The 18,771-nt window shown below is 45.0% G+C and overlaps 1 protein-coding gene and 1 long non-coding RNA gene across 2 annotated transcripts in view; one reads left to right on the top strand and one right to left on the bottom strand.

Annotated features, from left to right (window-relative positions):
• Positions 1–18,771, bottom strand: part of LOC142195709 (uncharacterized) — a 293,946-nt gene that overhangs the window by 60,911 nt on the left and 214,264 nt on the right. The window lies entirely within an intron of this gene.
• The window catches only part of ESYT1 (extended synaptotagmin 1), a 68,738-nt gene that overhangs the window by 36,890 nt on the left and 13,077 nt on the right, over positions 1–18,771 (top strand). The window contains exons 13-20 of the mRNA XM_075265615.1: positions 792–887; positions 13,323–13,394; positions 14,344–14,430; positions 14,535–14,684; positions 14,870–15,007; positions 16,727–16,903; positions 16,991–17,073; positions 18,107–18,155. Of these exons, the coding sequence (XP_075121716.1) occupies positions 792–887; positions 13,323–13,394; positions 14,344–14,430; positions 14,535–14,684; positions 14,870–15,007; positions 16,727–16,903; positions 16,991–17,073; positions 18,107–18,155 (852 nt within the window). The remainder of the gene's footprint in view (positions 1–791; positions 888–13,322; positions 13,395–14,343; positions 14,431–14,534; positions 14,685–14,869; positions 15,008–16,726; positions 16,904–16,990; positions 17,074–18,106; positions 18,156–18,771) is intronic.

Raw genomic sequence — 18,771 nt, 5'->3', positions numbered from 1 at the left:
TGCAGAACCTAAAACTTCTTAAAAATAAAAGTTGGTGATTTACTTTATTGGTGGCGTTAGACATCAGATTATATATATTTTTTATATTTATGGTCACTGTAAAGCTGGCCATACATATAAAAGAAAGTCTGCTGACCCCATTCCAGCAGGATTGACTGACTATCCTGCATATATATGGGAGGGTGTCGACTCTCCCATTACAGGTGATAGTCTGGGAAAAGAAGGATTGGGCATGTTGAAGTTCAACATGTCTAATCCTTTGTTCTAATGATAGAGAAGCTCCCACCTGAGCTGTCTAACAGAGATGTATTCACCGTGGCAAACATAGACTGTGTTCAGACAGCAGAAAATGAAGAGGAAATTGAGGCAGACCTTGGATTCCACCTTGGATTCCCCTGCATTTTCCAGATTCCTGAGACAGAATGCTGAAACAGATCTTTGACATTCCACTGCTGACTAGGTCTAGATGAATGGACCTAAACAGCAGGGAGTCTCGAGCCATGGACCCTGTGGCTGAACGAGCCCCAGAATCCGCTGCAAGATTGAGCAGGACTCTTATGTTTTGAGCTTCCTGCTCCAATCTCTGCCTCCCATTGAATACAACGGGACACAGAATTGGGGTGGTATCTGCCACTGATCTTGGGCTGGAAACTGCCTCATCAGCGCCATATTCTATTGTGTAAACTGGCCCTTACATGACTATACCAATCTTAGCTTTGGATTTGAGGAATGGCTATTGGCTAAAATAGGTTTTTGCTTTTCTTCACATCTTTGACTACTTATCTTTCCAGGTATTGAAAATAAACAATGAGATAACAACGAAAACACATCAAGAACCTTCTGCTGCTATTCTAATAGTATACTTGGACCGAGCAGATGAGCTTCCTGTAAGTACACCATTTTTCTTTACATCTCTAGTTTAAGATAAAGGTGGGGTATAAAATGAAGCCTAAATCAGACAAGATTCTGCTATATTCCGTTCATATTAGCATTAGAGATGAGCGAACACTAAAATGTTCGAGGTTCGAAATTCGATTCGAACAGCCACTCAATGTTCGTGTGTTCGAACGGGTTTCGAACCCCATTATAGTCTATGGGGAACAGATACTCGTTAAGGGGGAAACCCAAATCCGTGTCTGGAGGGTCACCAAGTCCACTATGACACCCCAGGAAATTATGCCAACACCTCTGGAATGACACTGGGACAGCAGGGGAAGCATGTCTGGGGGCATCTAACACACCAAAGACCCTCTATTACCCCAACATCACAGCCTAACAACTACACACTTTACACATTCAAAAAAACCTCTATCAAAGTGGGAAAATACCTGGAAACCTTCTTTACTCCCCAAATGGATGGACACAAACCCCAATTTAAGCTCAACAAACAGTAACAACCACCCCTTTAAATCACGTTCCCCATGACAACCACAAATGGAATAGGCAATGGGAATTCCAAAAGCCCTCACCCTTAACTGTCATTTTGAGTGTGTGTGAGTGTGTGTGAGTGTGTGTGAGTGTGTGTGAGTGTGTGTGAGTGTGTGTGAGTGTGTGTGAGTGTGTGTGAGTGTGTGTGATGTGGTAAGACCTTCCAAAATTCACTTTTCTAGCCCTTAACATGAGCCCTTCCAAACAAAGTTACAGGACATTAAGCTGAGCTACCAGCAGAGATTGAGGCCCTTGGCATGAGTAGAGCCTTGCACCAGCAGTGTTTTTGGCACTTAGGGTGAGTTGAGCCTTGTACCAGCGTGTGTCCCTTAACATCAGGCGGGCCCTAAGTTCTGCGCTTTGCACAAAAGTTCCACATTAACTAGGCTGAATGGTACAAAGATTAGTAGGCCCGAGAACCAGGAACAGGTCTTGCAATGGCTGTCGGATAACGCTTAAAGCACATTGTCCACCAGCCAGGCAGCCTCTACCTCCTCTTACCCAACAGTCTTGTCCTCCTTCCACCCAAAATTCCCAATCTTCCCAGAACAATAACCCCAACTGTCCCTGCTCCCCAGAGCTGTTCTCCCTTCCTTTGACTGTACCGCCACCTGCCCCTCCATTTCGCGATTCCACGGACCTAACAGACGAGTATCTGTGTCCAGATGCTCAAACACTAGAGTCTCCTCCATTCCATCTCCGGTCGATTTGGTGGCGGATGACCAGCAACCCACCCTCATCGACGACGATGAGACGCAGTTGCTGTCAGGGCAGCCAGTTGACATGCGCATTGTGCAGGAGGAGGAGGCGAGACAGGAGTTGGAAGAGGAGGTGGTGGACGACGAGGACACCGACCCCACCTGGACAAGGCAGATGTCAAGCTGGGAAAGTAGTGTGGATGTTGAGGCAGGTGCAGCACCAAAAAGGGTAGCTAGAGGCAGAGACATGTCCAGAGGCAGAGGTCAGCTGCTTTGCCGAAGCCAGGCCAGACCCGGAATGTCCGAAGATGTTCCCTTTTGTACCCAGCCCAGAAAAACTCCCCCATCGAGGGCACGTTTCTTGAAGGTGTAGAGTTTTTTCAAGGAATGCGCCGAGGACAGATTTAGTGTCGTCTACACAATTTGCCTCTCGAAATCGAGTAGGGGCCCTGAGAAGAGCAACCTGTCCACCACTTCAATGCACCGTCATTTGGAATCCAAGCAATGGAATCAGTGGCAGGCAGCAACGGCAGGACAAACGTCGCCCGCCGTTCATGCCACTGCCTCTGCTCACAGTGCTGGCGATGCACTCCAGAGGACGAGCCAGGACATCACTTCATCTGCCTCCGCCACTTTGTTGACTTCTCCCTCATCCTCCCCTGTTTCTGTCTTATCTCCTTCTCCTGCACCATCAAAGGCACCATCAGGCGCTTCTTTACAACAACCCACCATCTCTCAGACATTGGAGCACCGGCAGAAATACACCGCTAACCACCCACCCACGCAAGCCTAGAACGCCAACATCGCTAAACTGCTGGCCCAGGAGAGGTTGGCGTTCCGGCTTGTTGAAACTCCCGCCTTCCCGGACCTGATGGCAACTGTGGCACCTCACTATGCCGTCCCTAGCCGTCTCAACTTCTCCCGGTGTAGCGTCCCCGCCTTGCACCAGCACGTGTCACTCAACATCAGGTGGGCCCTTAGTTCCGCGCTTTGCTGCAAGGTCCACTTGACCACCGACACTTGGACAAGCGCCTGTGGTCAGGGATGCTGCAGTGCTTATCTTTAATGACAGGCAGGATGAATGTGGTGGAGTCTGTTCCCCGGGTGCAAACTGGGGTGGCCTATCTCCTCTCCCAGGCCAAAATTCATAGCAGGAGTAGACTGAAACCCTACGACGCTGCAACCTCCACCACAGCTACTAGCGGCAAACGCTAAAACACTGGTGTGGGGAGACGTCAGCAGGCGGTGCTGAAGCTCATCCGCTTGGGGGACAGACAGCACAGTGCCTCCGAGGTCAGGGATGCCATCCTGGCTGAGATGGCATTTTTTTTTCCCTGCTACACCTGGGGCCTGGCATTTTTACGCCTGTGATAATGGCTGGAACCTGGTAGCGGCTCTGGAGCTTGCCAGCCTCCAACACGTTCCATGTTTGGCCCACGTCTAACCTAGTGGTGCAAAGTTTTTTAAAAACATACCCAAATGTACCGAAGCTACTGTTGAAAATGCGGCGCTTGTGCGCCCACTTTTGCAAGTGCACAGGAGTCGCTGCTAGCCTAAAAACACTCTAGCAAGGCCTACATCTGTCCAAACACAGGCTGTTGTCCGTCATTCACACACGCTGAAACCCTACAATACCATATCTTGAGCAGGGTGTGTGAGCTGCACAGACCTTTGATGGAGTTCCATCTACAAAACCCAAGGGTTCCTCAAAGTCAGCTCCCAAAGTTTCTGCACCATGAGTTTCCAGGGGTGGCAGAGTTATGGCTAGGGGCAGAGGCATGGATAGGGATGATGTCTAGGGGCAAAAGCAGTGTGGATGTGGAGGCAAGCTAAGCAGGAAAAACTGGGGGTACAAGCTAAGGCATGGACTGGGGTGATGTCTAGGGGCAAAAGCAGTGTGGATGTGGAGGCAAGCTAAGCAGGAAAAACTGGGGGTACAAGCTAAGGCATGGACTGGGGTGATGTCTAGGGGCAAAAGCAGTGTGGATGTGGAGGCAAGCTAAGCAGGAAAAACTGGGGGTACAAGCTAAGGCATGGACTGGGGTGATGTCTAGGGGCAAAAGCAGTGTGGATGTGGAGGCAAGCTAAGCAGGAAAAACTGGGGGTACAAGCTAAGGCATGAACTGGGGTGATGTCTAGGGGCAAAAGCAGTGTGGATGTGGAGGCAAGCTAAGCAGGGAAAATGGTGGCTAGAGGCAAAGGGATGTCCATAGGCAGCAAGGGCAAAGATGCAAAACTCTCCCGTTTCAAGAATTTTCCTGACTTGTCTCCCCACAAAACATTCCTGGGAGGAGGGCTGAAACACCACCCTCCTCCTCCTCCGCTGTTAGATTGACCCCAGCTACGAGCTGAAAACGCTGCAACACTGGTGTGGGGAGACGTCAGCAGGCTGGGCTGAAGCTCATCAGCTTGGGAGACGGACAGCACACTGCCTCTGAGGTCAGGGATGCCATCCTGGATGAGATGGCAATTTGTTTATCCCCGCTGCCCCTGGGGCCAGGCTTTTTTGTCTTGTTGGAGGGCTCTGGAGCTTGCCAGCCTCCAACACGTTCCATGCCTGGCCCACGTGTTCAATGTAGTGGTGCAATGATTTTTAAAAACATACCCCAAATTAGCTGAGCTAAGGGTGAAAGTGCGGCACTTGGACACCCACTTTCCCAAGTCTACAGTACCTGGAGCTAGCCGCAATACACTCCAGCAAGGCCTACATCTGCCTGAAGCACCTACTGTTGTGCGAGGTCACCACACGCTCTAACCCTAGATACCGTATGTTCAGCAGGGTGTGTGAGCAGCAGAGACCTTTGATGGAGTACCAGCTACAAAACCCAAGGGTTCCTCAGTCAGCTCCCTCACTTTCTGCACCATGAGTTTCCATGGGTGGCAGACTTATGGCTAGAGGCACAGGCATGGATAGGGGTGATGTGTAGGGGCAAAAGCAGTGTGGATGTGGAGGCAAGCTAAGCAGCAAAAACTGGGGGTACAAGCAGCCGGTGGCATCATCACTGACAAGCACAGCTGTCTGTCAGCTGACAGGCTGACTTTCACCAAAATGAACAGACAATGGATAGACTCATCATATACATGTCAGTTACATGACAAATTTAGTGCAATTTGCAAGTCCAAGATGGTTTGGAGATCTGCGGAGAGGAATCTCACCACCTCTTGCGGGTGCCATCATTTGGAAGGCAAGCCCTGGGCTCAGTGGGTGAGAGCAAGCGCAGGATAATCGTCGTTTGGCCTGGCGGCCACTGCCTCTCCCACTGTTGACAGGGCTGGCGCTGCAGTCCAGACCAGCAGCCAGGACACCTCCACATCTGCCTCTGACACTTTGGGGAGTTCACCCTTATCCTCACCTTTTCCTGCCATTTCTCCTTTTGCCCGCACCATCATGAGCCTCTTCCCAGCAACTCCCCATCTCCCAAGCCTTTCATTTCATGCTAAAGTACAGCGCAACCCACCCACATGCCCAAGGCTTCAACGGCCTCATCTCAAGAAATCTGGCCCAGGAGATGTTGGAATCCCGGCTGGGGGACACTCTGCCCTTTTTGGGCAGAGTGTCTACTGCGCCACCGCACTGTGCCGTCCACACCAGCACTTCCCCCAAACATGAGGCGGTCCCTAAATTCAGCGCTTAGCCCTAAAGTTCCATGTGACCAGTTACGAATGGACAAGTGCATGCGGACAGGGACGCTACCTTTCAATTTGGGCACAGTGGTTGAATGTAGTTGAGGCGTGGACCGGGTCGCAAAATGTGGTGGCCTGACTTGTCTCCCCACACAACATTCCTGGGAGGAGGGCTGAAACACCACCCTCCTCCGCTGTTAAATTGACCCCAGCTACGAGCTGGAAACGCTGCAACACTGGTGTGGGGAGACGTCAGCGGGCCGTGCTGAAGCTCATCAGCTTGGGGGCCAGACAGCACACTGCCTACAAAGTGAGTCATGCCATCCTCGATGAGACGGCAATGTGGTTTTTGCCACTGCACCTGGGCCCAGGCATGTTGTCATGTGTGATAATGGCCGTAACCTGGGATTGGCTCTGTAGCTTGACAGCCTGCAACATATTCCATGCCTGGGCCACGTTTTTAACTCATTGCTGCTAATCTTTTGAAAAAGGTACCCCAATGTTCCTGAGCTACTGGTGAAAGTGTGGCGCTTGTGCGGATAGTTTTTAAAGTGTATAGTTGCCGCTGCTAGCCTCTATGCACTCCTACAACGCCTGTACCTGCTGGAACAACGGCTGTTGTGCGACGTCTCCACACTGCTGGCACTAAACATATCATGTGTTGAGCAGAGTGTGTGAGCAGCACAGACCTTTGATGTAGTTCCAACTCCAAAACCCTCGGGTTCGTCAAAGTCAACTCCCTCAGTTGCTCAACCATGAGTGGCAGACTTATGTGAAATCCCATCCCATCCATTGCACTGGACACGAAACATTAGCATGCGCTCAGCACAACTTCGGATATGGCAGCTGCGTTAAGCAGGGTGCAGGGTACAACACAGACCAGGCCCGAGCACCAGGAACAGGTGTTAGAAATACTGCAGCATCTGCCATTTCCTTCCAATTTTGGGGTTTTGGACCCGCCACCGACTTGTCTGGACCTAAGTGGGGATCATGAGACACAGTTGCCATCAAGGCAAGCTGTGGTCATGTGCGGTTTGCAGTAAGGGGGCAGTGCGCAATTGGAAGAGGAGTTGGTGGATGACGAGGCCACCGACCCCACATGGACAGGGGTGATGTCTAGGAGCTAAAGCAGTGTAGATGTAGAGGGAAGCTAAATCAACAAAAAACCTGGGTAGAAGCAAAGGCATAAACTGGGGTGATGTTTAGGGGCTAAAGCAGTGTAGATGTGGAGGGAAGCTAATTCAACAAAAAAAACAGGGTAGAAACAAAGGCATAAACTGGGGTGATGTTTAGGGGTGAAAGCAGTGTAGATGTGGAGGGAAGCTAAGCAGCAAAAACAGTGGGTAGAAGCAAAGGCATGCAAAACTCTACCCTGTTGGAAGACTTATTCCTAGGTCTGGAACACGTTAATGGCCCCCCTGGACAAATTACTGCCACTCAGGGGCCTAGTGTCACCAGGAGGGACTAGTATAGGCGCATGTTGTGGGAATACCTGGCCGACACCAGCTCTGTCCTCTCCGATCCCTCTGTGCTCTACAGCCTAAACTTATTTTCTCATCTTTTTTTCTGAACTGCACATCTCTTGCCTGCTTCCTTTGGGATCTTAGAAATGGTGGTCCACTTCCACAGATGGTAACTTCAATAGACAGTGTAACGGGAGTAGCTGAGGGATCGCTGTCTTAACCACTTTTTGGCACAAAATTAACTTCCAAAGCCAAATATGGTGCAAGTATATGATGCAAGGACACCTACACACCTATCTCTGACACATTGGGGAGTTCACCCTCATGAGCCCTTTTGGCCTGCACCATCATGCGCCTCTTCCCAGCCACTCCACATTTCCCAAGCTTTTCATTGCAGGCAGAAGTACAACACAACCCACCCCCATGCCCAAGCCTTTAACAGCCTCATCGATAAACTGCTGGCCCTGGAGATGTTGGTGTTTGTTTATGCTTCTGGAGACCCAGGCCTTCCGTCAGCAGATGGCAGTTGGGGCACCTCCCTATGCTGGGCCTAGCCGTTACTACTTCTCTTGGTGTGCTGTCTCTGCCTTGCGCCTGCATGTGTCCCATAACATCAGTCGGGCCCAGAGCTCTGCGCTTTGCTGCAAGGTCCACTTGACCACCGACACATGGACAAGCGCCTGTGGTCAGGGATGCTGCAGTGCTTATCTTTAATGACAGGCAGGGTGAATGTGGTGGAGTCTGTTCCCCGGGTGCAAACTGGGGTGGCCTATCTCCTCTCCCAGGCCATGGCAGGAGTAGACTGAAACCCTACGACGCTGCTACCTCCACCACAGCTACTAGCGGCAAACGCTAAAACACTGGCGTGGGGAGACGTCAGCAGGCGGTGCTGAAGCTCATCAGCTTGGGGGACAGACAGCACAGTGCCTCCGAGGTCAGGGATGCCATCCTGGCTGAGATGGCATTTTTTTTTTCCCTGCTACACCTGGGGCCTGGCATTTTTGCGCCTGTGATAATGGCTGGAACCTGGTAGCAGATCTGGAGCTTGCCAGACTCAAACACGGTCCACGCATGGCCCACGTTTTCCAACTTGTTGGTGCCATGTTTCTTTGAAACCTACACCATTGTGCCTGATATACAGGTCAAAGTGGGGCCATTTTCGTAAGTGAGAACTAGCCTCTGCTAGGCAGAAAACATTCAGAGCACACTCCTCTCATCTTCGCACCGTTGGCTGGCGGAGGAAGACGAGGGGGTTGGAGTGGCATCTGATGTCCCTATCCCACACGAGGCTAGAGGGTGCACTTCAGTGCATCCCATTGCTTCACCACAAATGGTGTGAAGGGGAGTGGAAAATGGAGGAAATGGAGAGTGACCCTTACAGTTGGGGCCAGCAAAGGCATGCCAAGTAACACACTGGCACACATGGCTGACTTCATCTTGGGTTGCTTTTCAACACATATTTCACATCATGAAGAACAAATAATACTGGATTTTTACAAGCCTCGAACCCCGGTCTAGGTCTAATGTCTGTTCCTTTCTTATATTAGGGGAGAGGGAAAAAAAATTACTTCAGTGATACGTTTAGCGTACATAGACTGACTATTAATGTGTATCCCACTTAGTGTTGTTAGGGTTACACACCGTCACAAACTGGCTAAAGCTTCTATAGCTGTTAATAAAGTCAACATAACTTTACGGTATCCAAAAAGACAGCTGGTACCGACAGAGAGCAAGACAAATGTCAACCAAAGCTGTGAGCTCTGAACACCCACAGTGACTTTGGCGTCATCATCATTATAAGGGAGCGGGTGGTAATAAATAACTTGGCAGTGCCTAAAACCCAAAAAGCTTATACAACTATATTTACATTAAGATACACAAATGACACTTTTCAGTAGCATGTCATGAGACAAGCTGATAAGCTCTTCCTTTGTGCAGTGCTATTTGAAAGTTAAACGCTGCCTTTATTTTAATTCTGGAGAAGGTGCAGACATTAGATTTAGAACATGTTGTCTTCATTGTCCAAATCCTCTATATAGGTAACGTGTTTTTCGGGCCGAGCTGTCTGGGAACGAGCTGGTGCAGCACTGACAACCTGGGTGAATATGGCAAGAGCCTGAGATGTAGGGTGAATGAATCCCCAAATTATTTGTGGAATTCCCAGTGAGACAATGGCACTATCTACCAGTAGCAAAAATTGTGGGTGCACGTAACCCCCATATATTCTTTGAATTACCAGTCAGAAACTGGCACTATATGGCAGTAGCAAGAAATGAGGGTATTTGTAACCCCAATATATTCTTTGAATTCCCAGTCAGACAATGGCACTATATACCAGTAGCAAAAATTGTGGGTGCACATAACCCCAATATATTCTTTGAATTCCCAGTGAGACAATGGCACTGTATAGCAGTAGCAAAAATTGTGGGTGCACGTAACCCCCATATATTCTTTGAATTCCCAGTCAGACAATGGCACTGTATACCAGTAGTAAAAATTGTGGGTGCACATAACCCCAATATATTCTTTGAATTCCCAGTGAGACAATGGCACTGTATAGCAGTAGCAAAAATTGTGGGTGCACGTAACCCCCATATATTCTTTGAATTCCCAGTCAGACAATGGCACTATATAGTAGTAAAAATTGTGGGTGCACATAACCCCAATATATTCTTTGAATTCCCAGTCAGAAACTGGCACTATATACCAGTAGTAAAAATTGTGGGTGCACATAACCCCAATATATTCTTTGAATTCCCAGTGAGACAATGGCACTGTATAGCAGTAGCAAAAATTGTGGGTGCACGTAACCCCCATATATTCTTTGAATTCCCAGTCAGACAATGGCACTATATACCAGTAGTAAAAATTGTGGGTGCACATAACCCCAATATATTCTTTGAATTACCAGTAAGACAATGGCACTGTATAGCAGTAGCAAAAATTGTGGGTGCACGTAACCCCCATATATTCTTTGAATTCCCAGTCAGACAATGGCACTGTATACCAGTAGTAAAAATTGTGGGTGCACATAACCCCAATATATTCTTTGAATTCCCAGTGAGACAATGGCACTGTATACCAGGCACACCGTTGGAACGGGTATCGGGGGTATATATCGGGTATACGGGAATACACTGACAGTGTATTCCATTCAGGATCCGCGGAAAGCTGGGTTGCGGCGATTGAGCCAGTCAGTGCCACGTTACACTGACAAGCTTCTCCCTGGAATTTAGCTCTTATAAGAGCTGTTGGTTGTCTTCTCCTTCCTATCTAGCCTGTCCCTGCCTACCCAGAATCTAACCCCTAGCTAACTGAGCGGAAACCTCCGTCCCCGGTGAATTGCAAGCTCAGAATGACGCGAAGCTGGGCGTCGCTGTTCTTTTAAATTAGAGGTCACATGTTTTCGGCAGCCAATGGGTTTTGCCTACTTTTTTCAACGTCACCGGTGTCGTAGTTCCTGTCCCACCTACCCTGCACTGTTATTGGAGCAAAAAAGGCGCCAGGGAAGGTGGGAGGGGAATCGAGTAATGGCGCACTTTACCACGCGGTGTTCGATTTGATTCGAACATGCCGAACAGCCTAATATCCGATCGAACATGAGTTCGATAGAACACTGTTCGCTCATCTCTAATTAGCATTCGTCTCTCCGTCGTTCATATCTGCATAGGGACCTGAAATATGGAGAGCCCATCCGCTGAAAAAAGCGGTTATCCATGGACCCCATAGAATATAATGTGTCAGCAGAGAGAAACATCCTGCAGGGAGGTGTAAGAGTATGAGAAGACATAGCAGTCATCGGAACAACTTTCTAATGTGTATAGCCAGCCCTACCCTTTTATTTGGCGAGGGATGACATTTTAAAAGGGGTTTACTGAGCCCCTATAGTGTTTTATACAGATACTAGATGCCTAGAAATGTGAATAAAACCTGTTTTACATAATGGGTAATGTATAATATGTGTTACAAGTTACCGTAGCTGTACAAAATCCTCATGTACTAGTTGATTCTGAATTATATAGTGTGTATTGAGGGCGTGTACTGCTACGTAGTGATTTTTGTTTTGCTATCATCAGAGATCAAACACATGCAAAACTTCTTTCTAGAAAAGTGGAGAACATTTTTTGCCCTTGGCTAATCATGAAGCTTGCGCCGTGTTCTCTTAACATGAACATAATGAAAATGTGGCACATTACAAATGTTCGGCTTTATTTGCCTGCCCTGATGTTTCCATGGCTGCATGTATTTGCGTTGACAGTTTGCTACGCTTCACGGCTGCCCCTAAATTCTGTTTTTGAGCCTGTGAAAGTGACATTTATAGACAAAGAGGCATTTGTATCAGATGAGAGAATTTGTGTGCCTGACTTTGTTGTTAGAACTAAGAAAACAGTAACCAGTGGATAAAAGCAATTTAGCAGTGTTGTATATTTAGATTAGTGATGTAGTATCAATATGCATTATATGAACGCTAGTCTGGTGGGACTGAACACTCTTCATGGCGGTTGTCCCTACACTGTCTAATGGCAGATGCCAGGAGAATGAAGGATTGTGCATCATTTGTTCTCCTAGGAGAAAAGCGGCCAGTAAAGTTGTCTGGTGAGGACAGAAGTGTCTAGCACAGGCTAGTTGTCCTTTCCCTATTGAGAACATTGAGCATGCAGATGTATTGGGGGTGGGTTGATAGGAATATCTGTCAAGAGATAGAGTGTGTTCAGCTGACATCAGTGAAAGGTGTTTGGCCACCTCTAGGTATCATCAGTCACATTCAATATAAACAGTGTATCTGCTGGACTGTTGTAAAGAGTCAAATTAGTAGGTGTTAGGAGATTTTGACATGTTTTTCTTAATGTAGCATTGATGCGCACTGCACCACAATACTAAGGCCATGTTCACACCTTGTGAATTCTGTTAGGATTTAAGAGTGGAAACCAGACCACAATCCCCAAAGCTTCACCCTTTAAAAAGGACCTTTCATGTCTTCTAACAAGGGACATGTTATATACCATAAGAAAACTGTTCTTGCTCTGAATTCAGCAGACTCTCTTCTTTGTAGCTTCTCTGTTGCAGAGATATCTGTGCCATAGATACAGATATAGTTTTGTTAATTCAGGACACCCTACAGTAGGTTATTCCCATCCCCTTGTTTCTGATGCTGACCCCTCATCCTATGTTTTTTAGTTACTGCTGACTTGTTTTTGGAAGAGTTTTGAAAATCAGAATACCACTTTAAGGCTACGGCTCCACATAGCAGGCTGCAGCAAAAAGACGCAGGGTGGCAAGGCATGACGGTTTTTCCTGCTGTACTTTTCTCAGATAGTCTGCAGAGTTTTCCTCTGTGGACTTTGTTTCAGTTATACCTATAGGGAAACCACTGGCTTTTCCGTATGTATAATTGACATGCTGCGACTTCCGCAACAGTTATTTTTTTTGCAATGTGTGTATTCACTAGAATCCCATCCACTTTGCAGTAACGATAAAACACTTCGTGACACCCCAGCCTAAAACTTTACTCACACCATCATTGTGTAGTACGTTTGGTGAGGTCTTTTGAAATAAATGGTTCTAGCTGTAGATGACTAGTTGTTAATGTAGACAACTATAGAACACTGTGTACAAATGTGAATTCAACCTGGCCCAGAGGTGTAAGTTGAAGCTCCTCGGTCCCAATTCAAAATCTGTAAGGGGGCCCCTACCTACACTGCTAGTTAGAATAGTTAGTATACTTTATGTAACAGAAGGACCTATGGAGCCCAGTAGGGACTCCTGCACCACTCTCTGATATGGCATAAGGAGGGCAGGGAACTTCATTTTTGTGATATGTTTGACTTAGTATGGTAATAACATACAGCAGATCTCATGTTACTAGGTTTCTATAATAGAAGTGAGCAGTGTTTGACCTCATAATACAGTTAGCGGAGAACACGTACATTGCTGAGATTACCCTGAGGCACAAAGCATTTTAAACAGCTTTTAGTTGGTATCAGTTAACAAAACGGGTTCTTTTAGTTTTGGGGGATTTTTTTTTTTTACTTTATAATAATATTATCTTTTTCATATTGTTTATATCAATTGTCATCCTTTTTATGCCTTTTTTTTTTTCACTTTTTAGCTAAAGAAGTCAGGAAAAGAGCCAAATCCTATGGTACAATTATCAATACAAGACGTGACACATGAAAGCAAAGTAAGTGCCACTGTAGTAACGTTCACTTTCATACATATGGAGAATAAAATAAAATGTTAATAAAGATATAACACATCAGGATATGGGACTGTTCATTCTGCTTATAGAGGACCTTTCACCAACTCCAGTTTTTAGCATCTTTTAAGCTAAGGCCCCACATTGCAGAAAAGCAGCTTTTTTTGTTGCAGATTTTGCTGCGGTTTTTTGAGCCAAACCTAGAAGTGGCTACAAATGAAATGGGAAATATACAGGAAGCATTTATAGTTCTCCCTTCTGCTCAATCCACTCCTGGCCTTGGCTCAAAAAAACGCAGCAAAATCTACAACAAAAAAAGCTGCGTTTCCGCAATGTGGGGCCTTAGCATTAGTAGGTTATTCAATGCAGTTATTGTTGATGCCTGATATGCTATTTAGTCTCCATAGTATCACCTGAGCAGTGTCAGTTAGGAGCAGGCAAGAGGATGTGAGTCAGAGCGCCAATCACAGGTAGACCGTGACAGAGCACAGAATCGCACCCCTTGTCTGTTCCTGTCTGACACTGCCCACATAGCATTATAGAGCCTGAATAGCATATGAGGCACCAAAACTAACTGCACTTATTGCTCAGGAACAATGGGGACTAGAGAAAAAATTCTAACTGTGCTGGAATAGGAAGAGCAGCGCAAAGAGCTGGGCGTGGCGGAGGCGGTGAAAGGTTCTCTTTCAGGGATGAGTGTACATGATCACGTATCACAATGAGATCATGATTAAATACATTTTCACAGCCATTCTAAGTCAATACAATCTGTTAGGATCTGCTTATAAATGGATCTGTCATACTAGTCTTTGCTACATTTAAAACAGAATTCATGACTGTAATGTGAACAGAGCCTAACAAAGTGATTTTAACCTTGTTCCTGTACTGATGTGTATAGCATTGAAGTAATGTACTGTGGTGGTTGACTTTGCAGACCGTGTGGTTGACAAATAGTCCTGTATGGGAAGAGCCTTTCCGATTCTTTCTACGCAATCCTAACCATCATGAGCTTGACATTCAGGTGAGATCAGATATTTTCTAGTACTGCTACTGCACTTTGCAAGATGCAAGGCTGATATACAAAGAGATGTGTGTTTTTTTTTTTTTTTTTCTTCTTTTAACCAGGTTAAAGATGATGATCGACAGCAATCATTGGGATCTTTGTCAATTCCACTAGCGAAGATCCTTTCCGCTGATCAGTTGACGCTAGACCAGTGGTTTCAGCTTGAGAGCTCGGGACCAAGAAGCAGGATCTATCTGAAGATTGTAATGAGGGTAAGGCTGTGGTCATTCATCGCCTAAGTCTGCTTTGCAGTTTTCATCAGAAATCATCAGACTAAAAAGTGCTGCAAGACTTCTTCAGTCATCTCTCCGCATGTGTTCATTCTGTTAGTTTTATTATTTGCTCTGATTTATATAACTACAGTCACAAATTGAACTACTCTTTTCCTGTCACATAGATTCTGTATTTGGACCCCACTGTTTGTGCAGTCACTGGATCTGAAACCTCTGATATTGAGGAGGCAACTTGTGGGTCCAGTGTGGATATGCCCCCAAGACCAAATAAAACCACCCTTCCCGAAAACTTTGGCACAGAGGTAAGATACTATGTTATATTTCAATGTTACATAATTCTTACATATGTAATACGTAATTCAATTCCATTTTAAAATATTTTGGATAAGACATAGAATTTAGCCTGAACCATAACTTAAAATGCTAGAAAAGAGGACATACAAAGTAACATATTGGTGGGAATGTTTCCTATAACAACCTAGATCCCCTGTGCACCAAAGTGGAGATGTTCCTGATTTATTAAGATGCATGCTACTTAATAACTTACGGACCTCCATATGTGCACCAGGTAGGAGCCATACCTACATTGGTACAGATGTAAGCTATGGTTTTTATTTATTATGAAGGACTCCTGTATATGTTTCACAGATAAAAATAGGTAACCAGCATCATAGCTTTTTTGTATCAGAATTTTTTTTTTTATCCAGATGGATGACTTATAAAGATTTGACTTTTTCCTAAAAGAAATGATCTGTAACATTTTCCTTAAAGAGGATCTTTCACCTCCTGGGGCACATGCGGGGTAATACACCTCTAGTAAGCCGACAGTGCGCTCAGCGTCATAGCTGGGCGGTAAGGAACGCCCCCTTTCACAGTACAGCGCAATAGACTCTACTGTGAAGAGGGGCGTTCCTGACAGACTGTCAGAAACGCCCTTCTAACAGTGAAGAGCTACAGTAACAGCACTGATAGCTCTTCACCGGGAGCACAGAACAGGGAAGCCAATAGTGTTCTGAATTCAGTGCACTGTCGGCTTTCTAGCGGTGTATTACACCGCATGTGCCCCAGGAGGTGAAAGGTCTTCTTTAACTAGAAAAACGTATACATTTATTTCTGGAAATATATTGCCATCAGTCATGCCTAATGGCCTTAGAGGTGCACTTTTTTGACTTCTAGAAGAATACTAAGAACCATTGTAATTGTGTCCCATTGATTTAATGGGTAACATGTATCATTTAATTTTCCTTAGTACTGCAATACATTTACAATAGATTGGCAGTTGCACAGGCTTTTTACCCATCAAGAACAGCCGATCATGGGGCTCCCAGCAGAGAGACCTTACTTGATCTGTTTTTCTCCAAATTCCAGATTTCTTGTATATAACTGACCAAACTGCACACTAAGACGGCTCTTTCTTTCTGAATCATACTGTTTCTTTAGCTATATGACATTATATAGTACTTACTGCTACCTTATTATTCTTAGGCTATATTCAGCAAAAGCATGTCCTTATAAGTGACGTTGGCAGCGATGTGACATTTCCCGGGTACTGAATTTGCACAGAATGACCCATCATTATGCCAAACACAATACATTTGGTATTGTTAGCTGTTAAAGAAACAGAGCAGAGTAAACATCCTGCTTAGTAGCTCAGAGCTCTATTGTTACTGACAATTACTGCAGCGCACAATACAGACAGTCAGACCACAGACTCTGCAGGTGTATATAACATCCAAAATACACATTCATTCTAGTCATTGGTAGGAATCCAAGTACCTTTCACCACCTCCACTAACTCGCATAGAGGTGGTGCATGATTTTATACATTTGGCCACTGTGTATAAAGTCACCCAAATAGGAAGGCATCATTAATTTGACATTGTAAGGTTATGTCCCCATCTGCTCGTAGCATAATTTACAGTAATTGACCTTTAATAAACATGGGCATTATATATCAGTATAACTCCTTTAAAATTTCTGTAAATAACTTATATGTAACATTTTTTTTTCTCTTGAGTTAGAACGTACTACGCATTTTTGTTCTTGAAGCAGAAAACCTCATTGCAAAGGATAACTTCATGGGAGGAATGATTAAAGGAAAGTCTGACCCCTATGTTGTGGTACGATCTGGAGGGAAATCTGTGCAAACCAGAGTAATAAAAGAGACTCTGAATCCACGCTGGGATCAGACCTTTGAGGTATTATTTACATGCGGAGCTTTATGCTTTATACTAGGAAGCCTTTACCAGTGTATATGATACTCATACATTGTGCTTATTCTGCAGATATTGGTCACTGATGTCCCTGGACAGGATATTGAGTTCCTCTTGTTTGATAAAGATATTGACAAAGATGATTCTCTTGGAAGGTCAGTATTAAGATAAGAATTAACATCTGTGTTCTTAAAAATACCATCCAGGTCAGGTCCATAGCAAAGACAGAATGGTTAACCATTCCTGAATATAACTTTATTATAAACATATTATCACTCAATGGGATGAGCAGTTATAGCAATATCCGTATATAGTTCTAAAGGTCCTCCCTGCTGCCTTTATACCTTATAGACAGTGCCTAGTGTAGCTAGGAAAGTTGTTTCATCCAGTATTTCCTTCCTGCGGTACATTAAGTAATTGACAACTGTTCATACATCTTAGACTTGTCTTCACTAGGCAGCTGTTCTGTCCAATAGGATTCATTGAACAATGTACAGTTCCTGCTCTGAAGAAGCCTTCATGTCCTTGTACTACATGTTTGGCCATTCATTTAAATGTCAGACATGTAGTACTGAACCTCTACGCAAAAGAAATATGCAGCCTCACCCAGAGAGTATCTATAGAAAAAATTGTCTTGATGGGACAACACCTTTAAACAGGACTGGTCAGCTCCCCTGACATGACTTTTGTAGTAAATACTTAATTCCTTGTAAAGTAACAATTCTGAAGTCTGTTTTCTTTGTACTCTACGTTGTGCCATTTTTCTATTATTCTTCAGGAAAATGGATAAAATGACAACTAGGCATTTCTATTTCCCTTTTCGATGGGGTGTGTCTTTACACACTGTCAAACCTGTGGCGAACATTACTGAATGTGAACATACCTAGGTCTCAGGTTGTGGATGCCTCTCCTAATAGAAACTGGGGCTTAGATCTAAAGCTGGTTATACACATTAGATGCGTATTTATAATAATGAATGTGCTAGCAAAATAAGGTATAACCTTATTCAGGCCATTAGTTGTAGTTAACTATCAGAAGTTGGTAATTGAATTTTCTTTGCGTTCTTTTAGAGGTAAATAATCTCTAAGTAATTCAATATTTTAACTGCTCCAAATAATTTTACTTCACTTTTTATACAGAAAGAATTTCTATTTAGCAATTATTTTTTCTGATATTTTTTCATTTCAGCTGTAAAGTTGCAGTGAAACGCGTGCTAAAGCAGAAAACCATTGATGAGGTAATTTTAACATCCTCTGATCTACTCATAAACCACATACCGTATGGATATGGGTATGGATAGACAAAATGATAGAATAATGTTATGTGAATACTGAATTATTAGTACTGAAATAATCTTGCAACTGCTAAGCAATGCAAAACAACTAAGGGGGTGTTCACACTTGCGCCCCTGTCCGCCCTTTGGGTTTCCATCCTCATCCCCAGAAAATTTTAAAAATTGCATAGGGGACAGCTTGCCAGCGGTCAGTTTAAAAACCCCTTCAAATTAATGGTTTTTTAAAGCAAACTGCCGGTGTCTGTATGCAGTCTCTTCGTGGTGAAACCAGTTTTTTTTTTACATGGACACAAAGTCGGGCAAGCAGGACCTTGTCCATGCAAAAAAAACCAAAAAACTGTTTCACCGTGGAGAGGCTGCATATGGATACCGGCAATTTGCTTTAAAAACCTCTTCATCTGAAAGGGTTTTTAAAATGACCACCGGGAAACCGTCCCCTATGCAGTTTTTCTGAAGAGGACGGAAACACAAAGGGTGGACAGCAGCGCAAGTGTTAATGCCACATTAGGCATTGTAGCCTCCTATTAATGGTTCCATTGGTTTTCAGCAAGAAGATCTA

This window comes from Leptodactylus fuscus, chromosome 2 (assembly GCF_031893055.1).
Source record: "Leptodactylus fuscus isolate aLepFus1 chromosome 2, aLepFus1.hap2, whole genome shotgun sequence".
Classification (NCBI taxonomy): Eukaryota; Metazoa; Chordata; class Amphibia; order Anura; family Leptodactylidae; genus Leptodactylus; species Leptodactylus fuscus.
The sequence above is the reverse complement of the archived record's forward strand: the minus strand, read 5'-3'. Positions and strand labels throughout refer to the sequence as shown.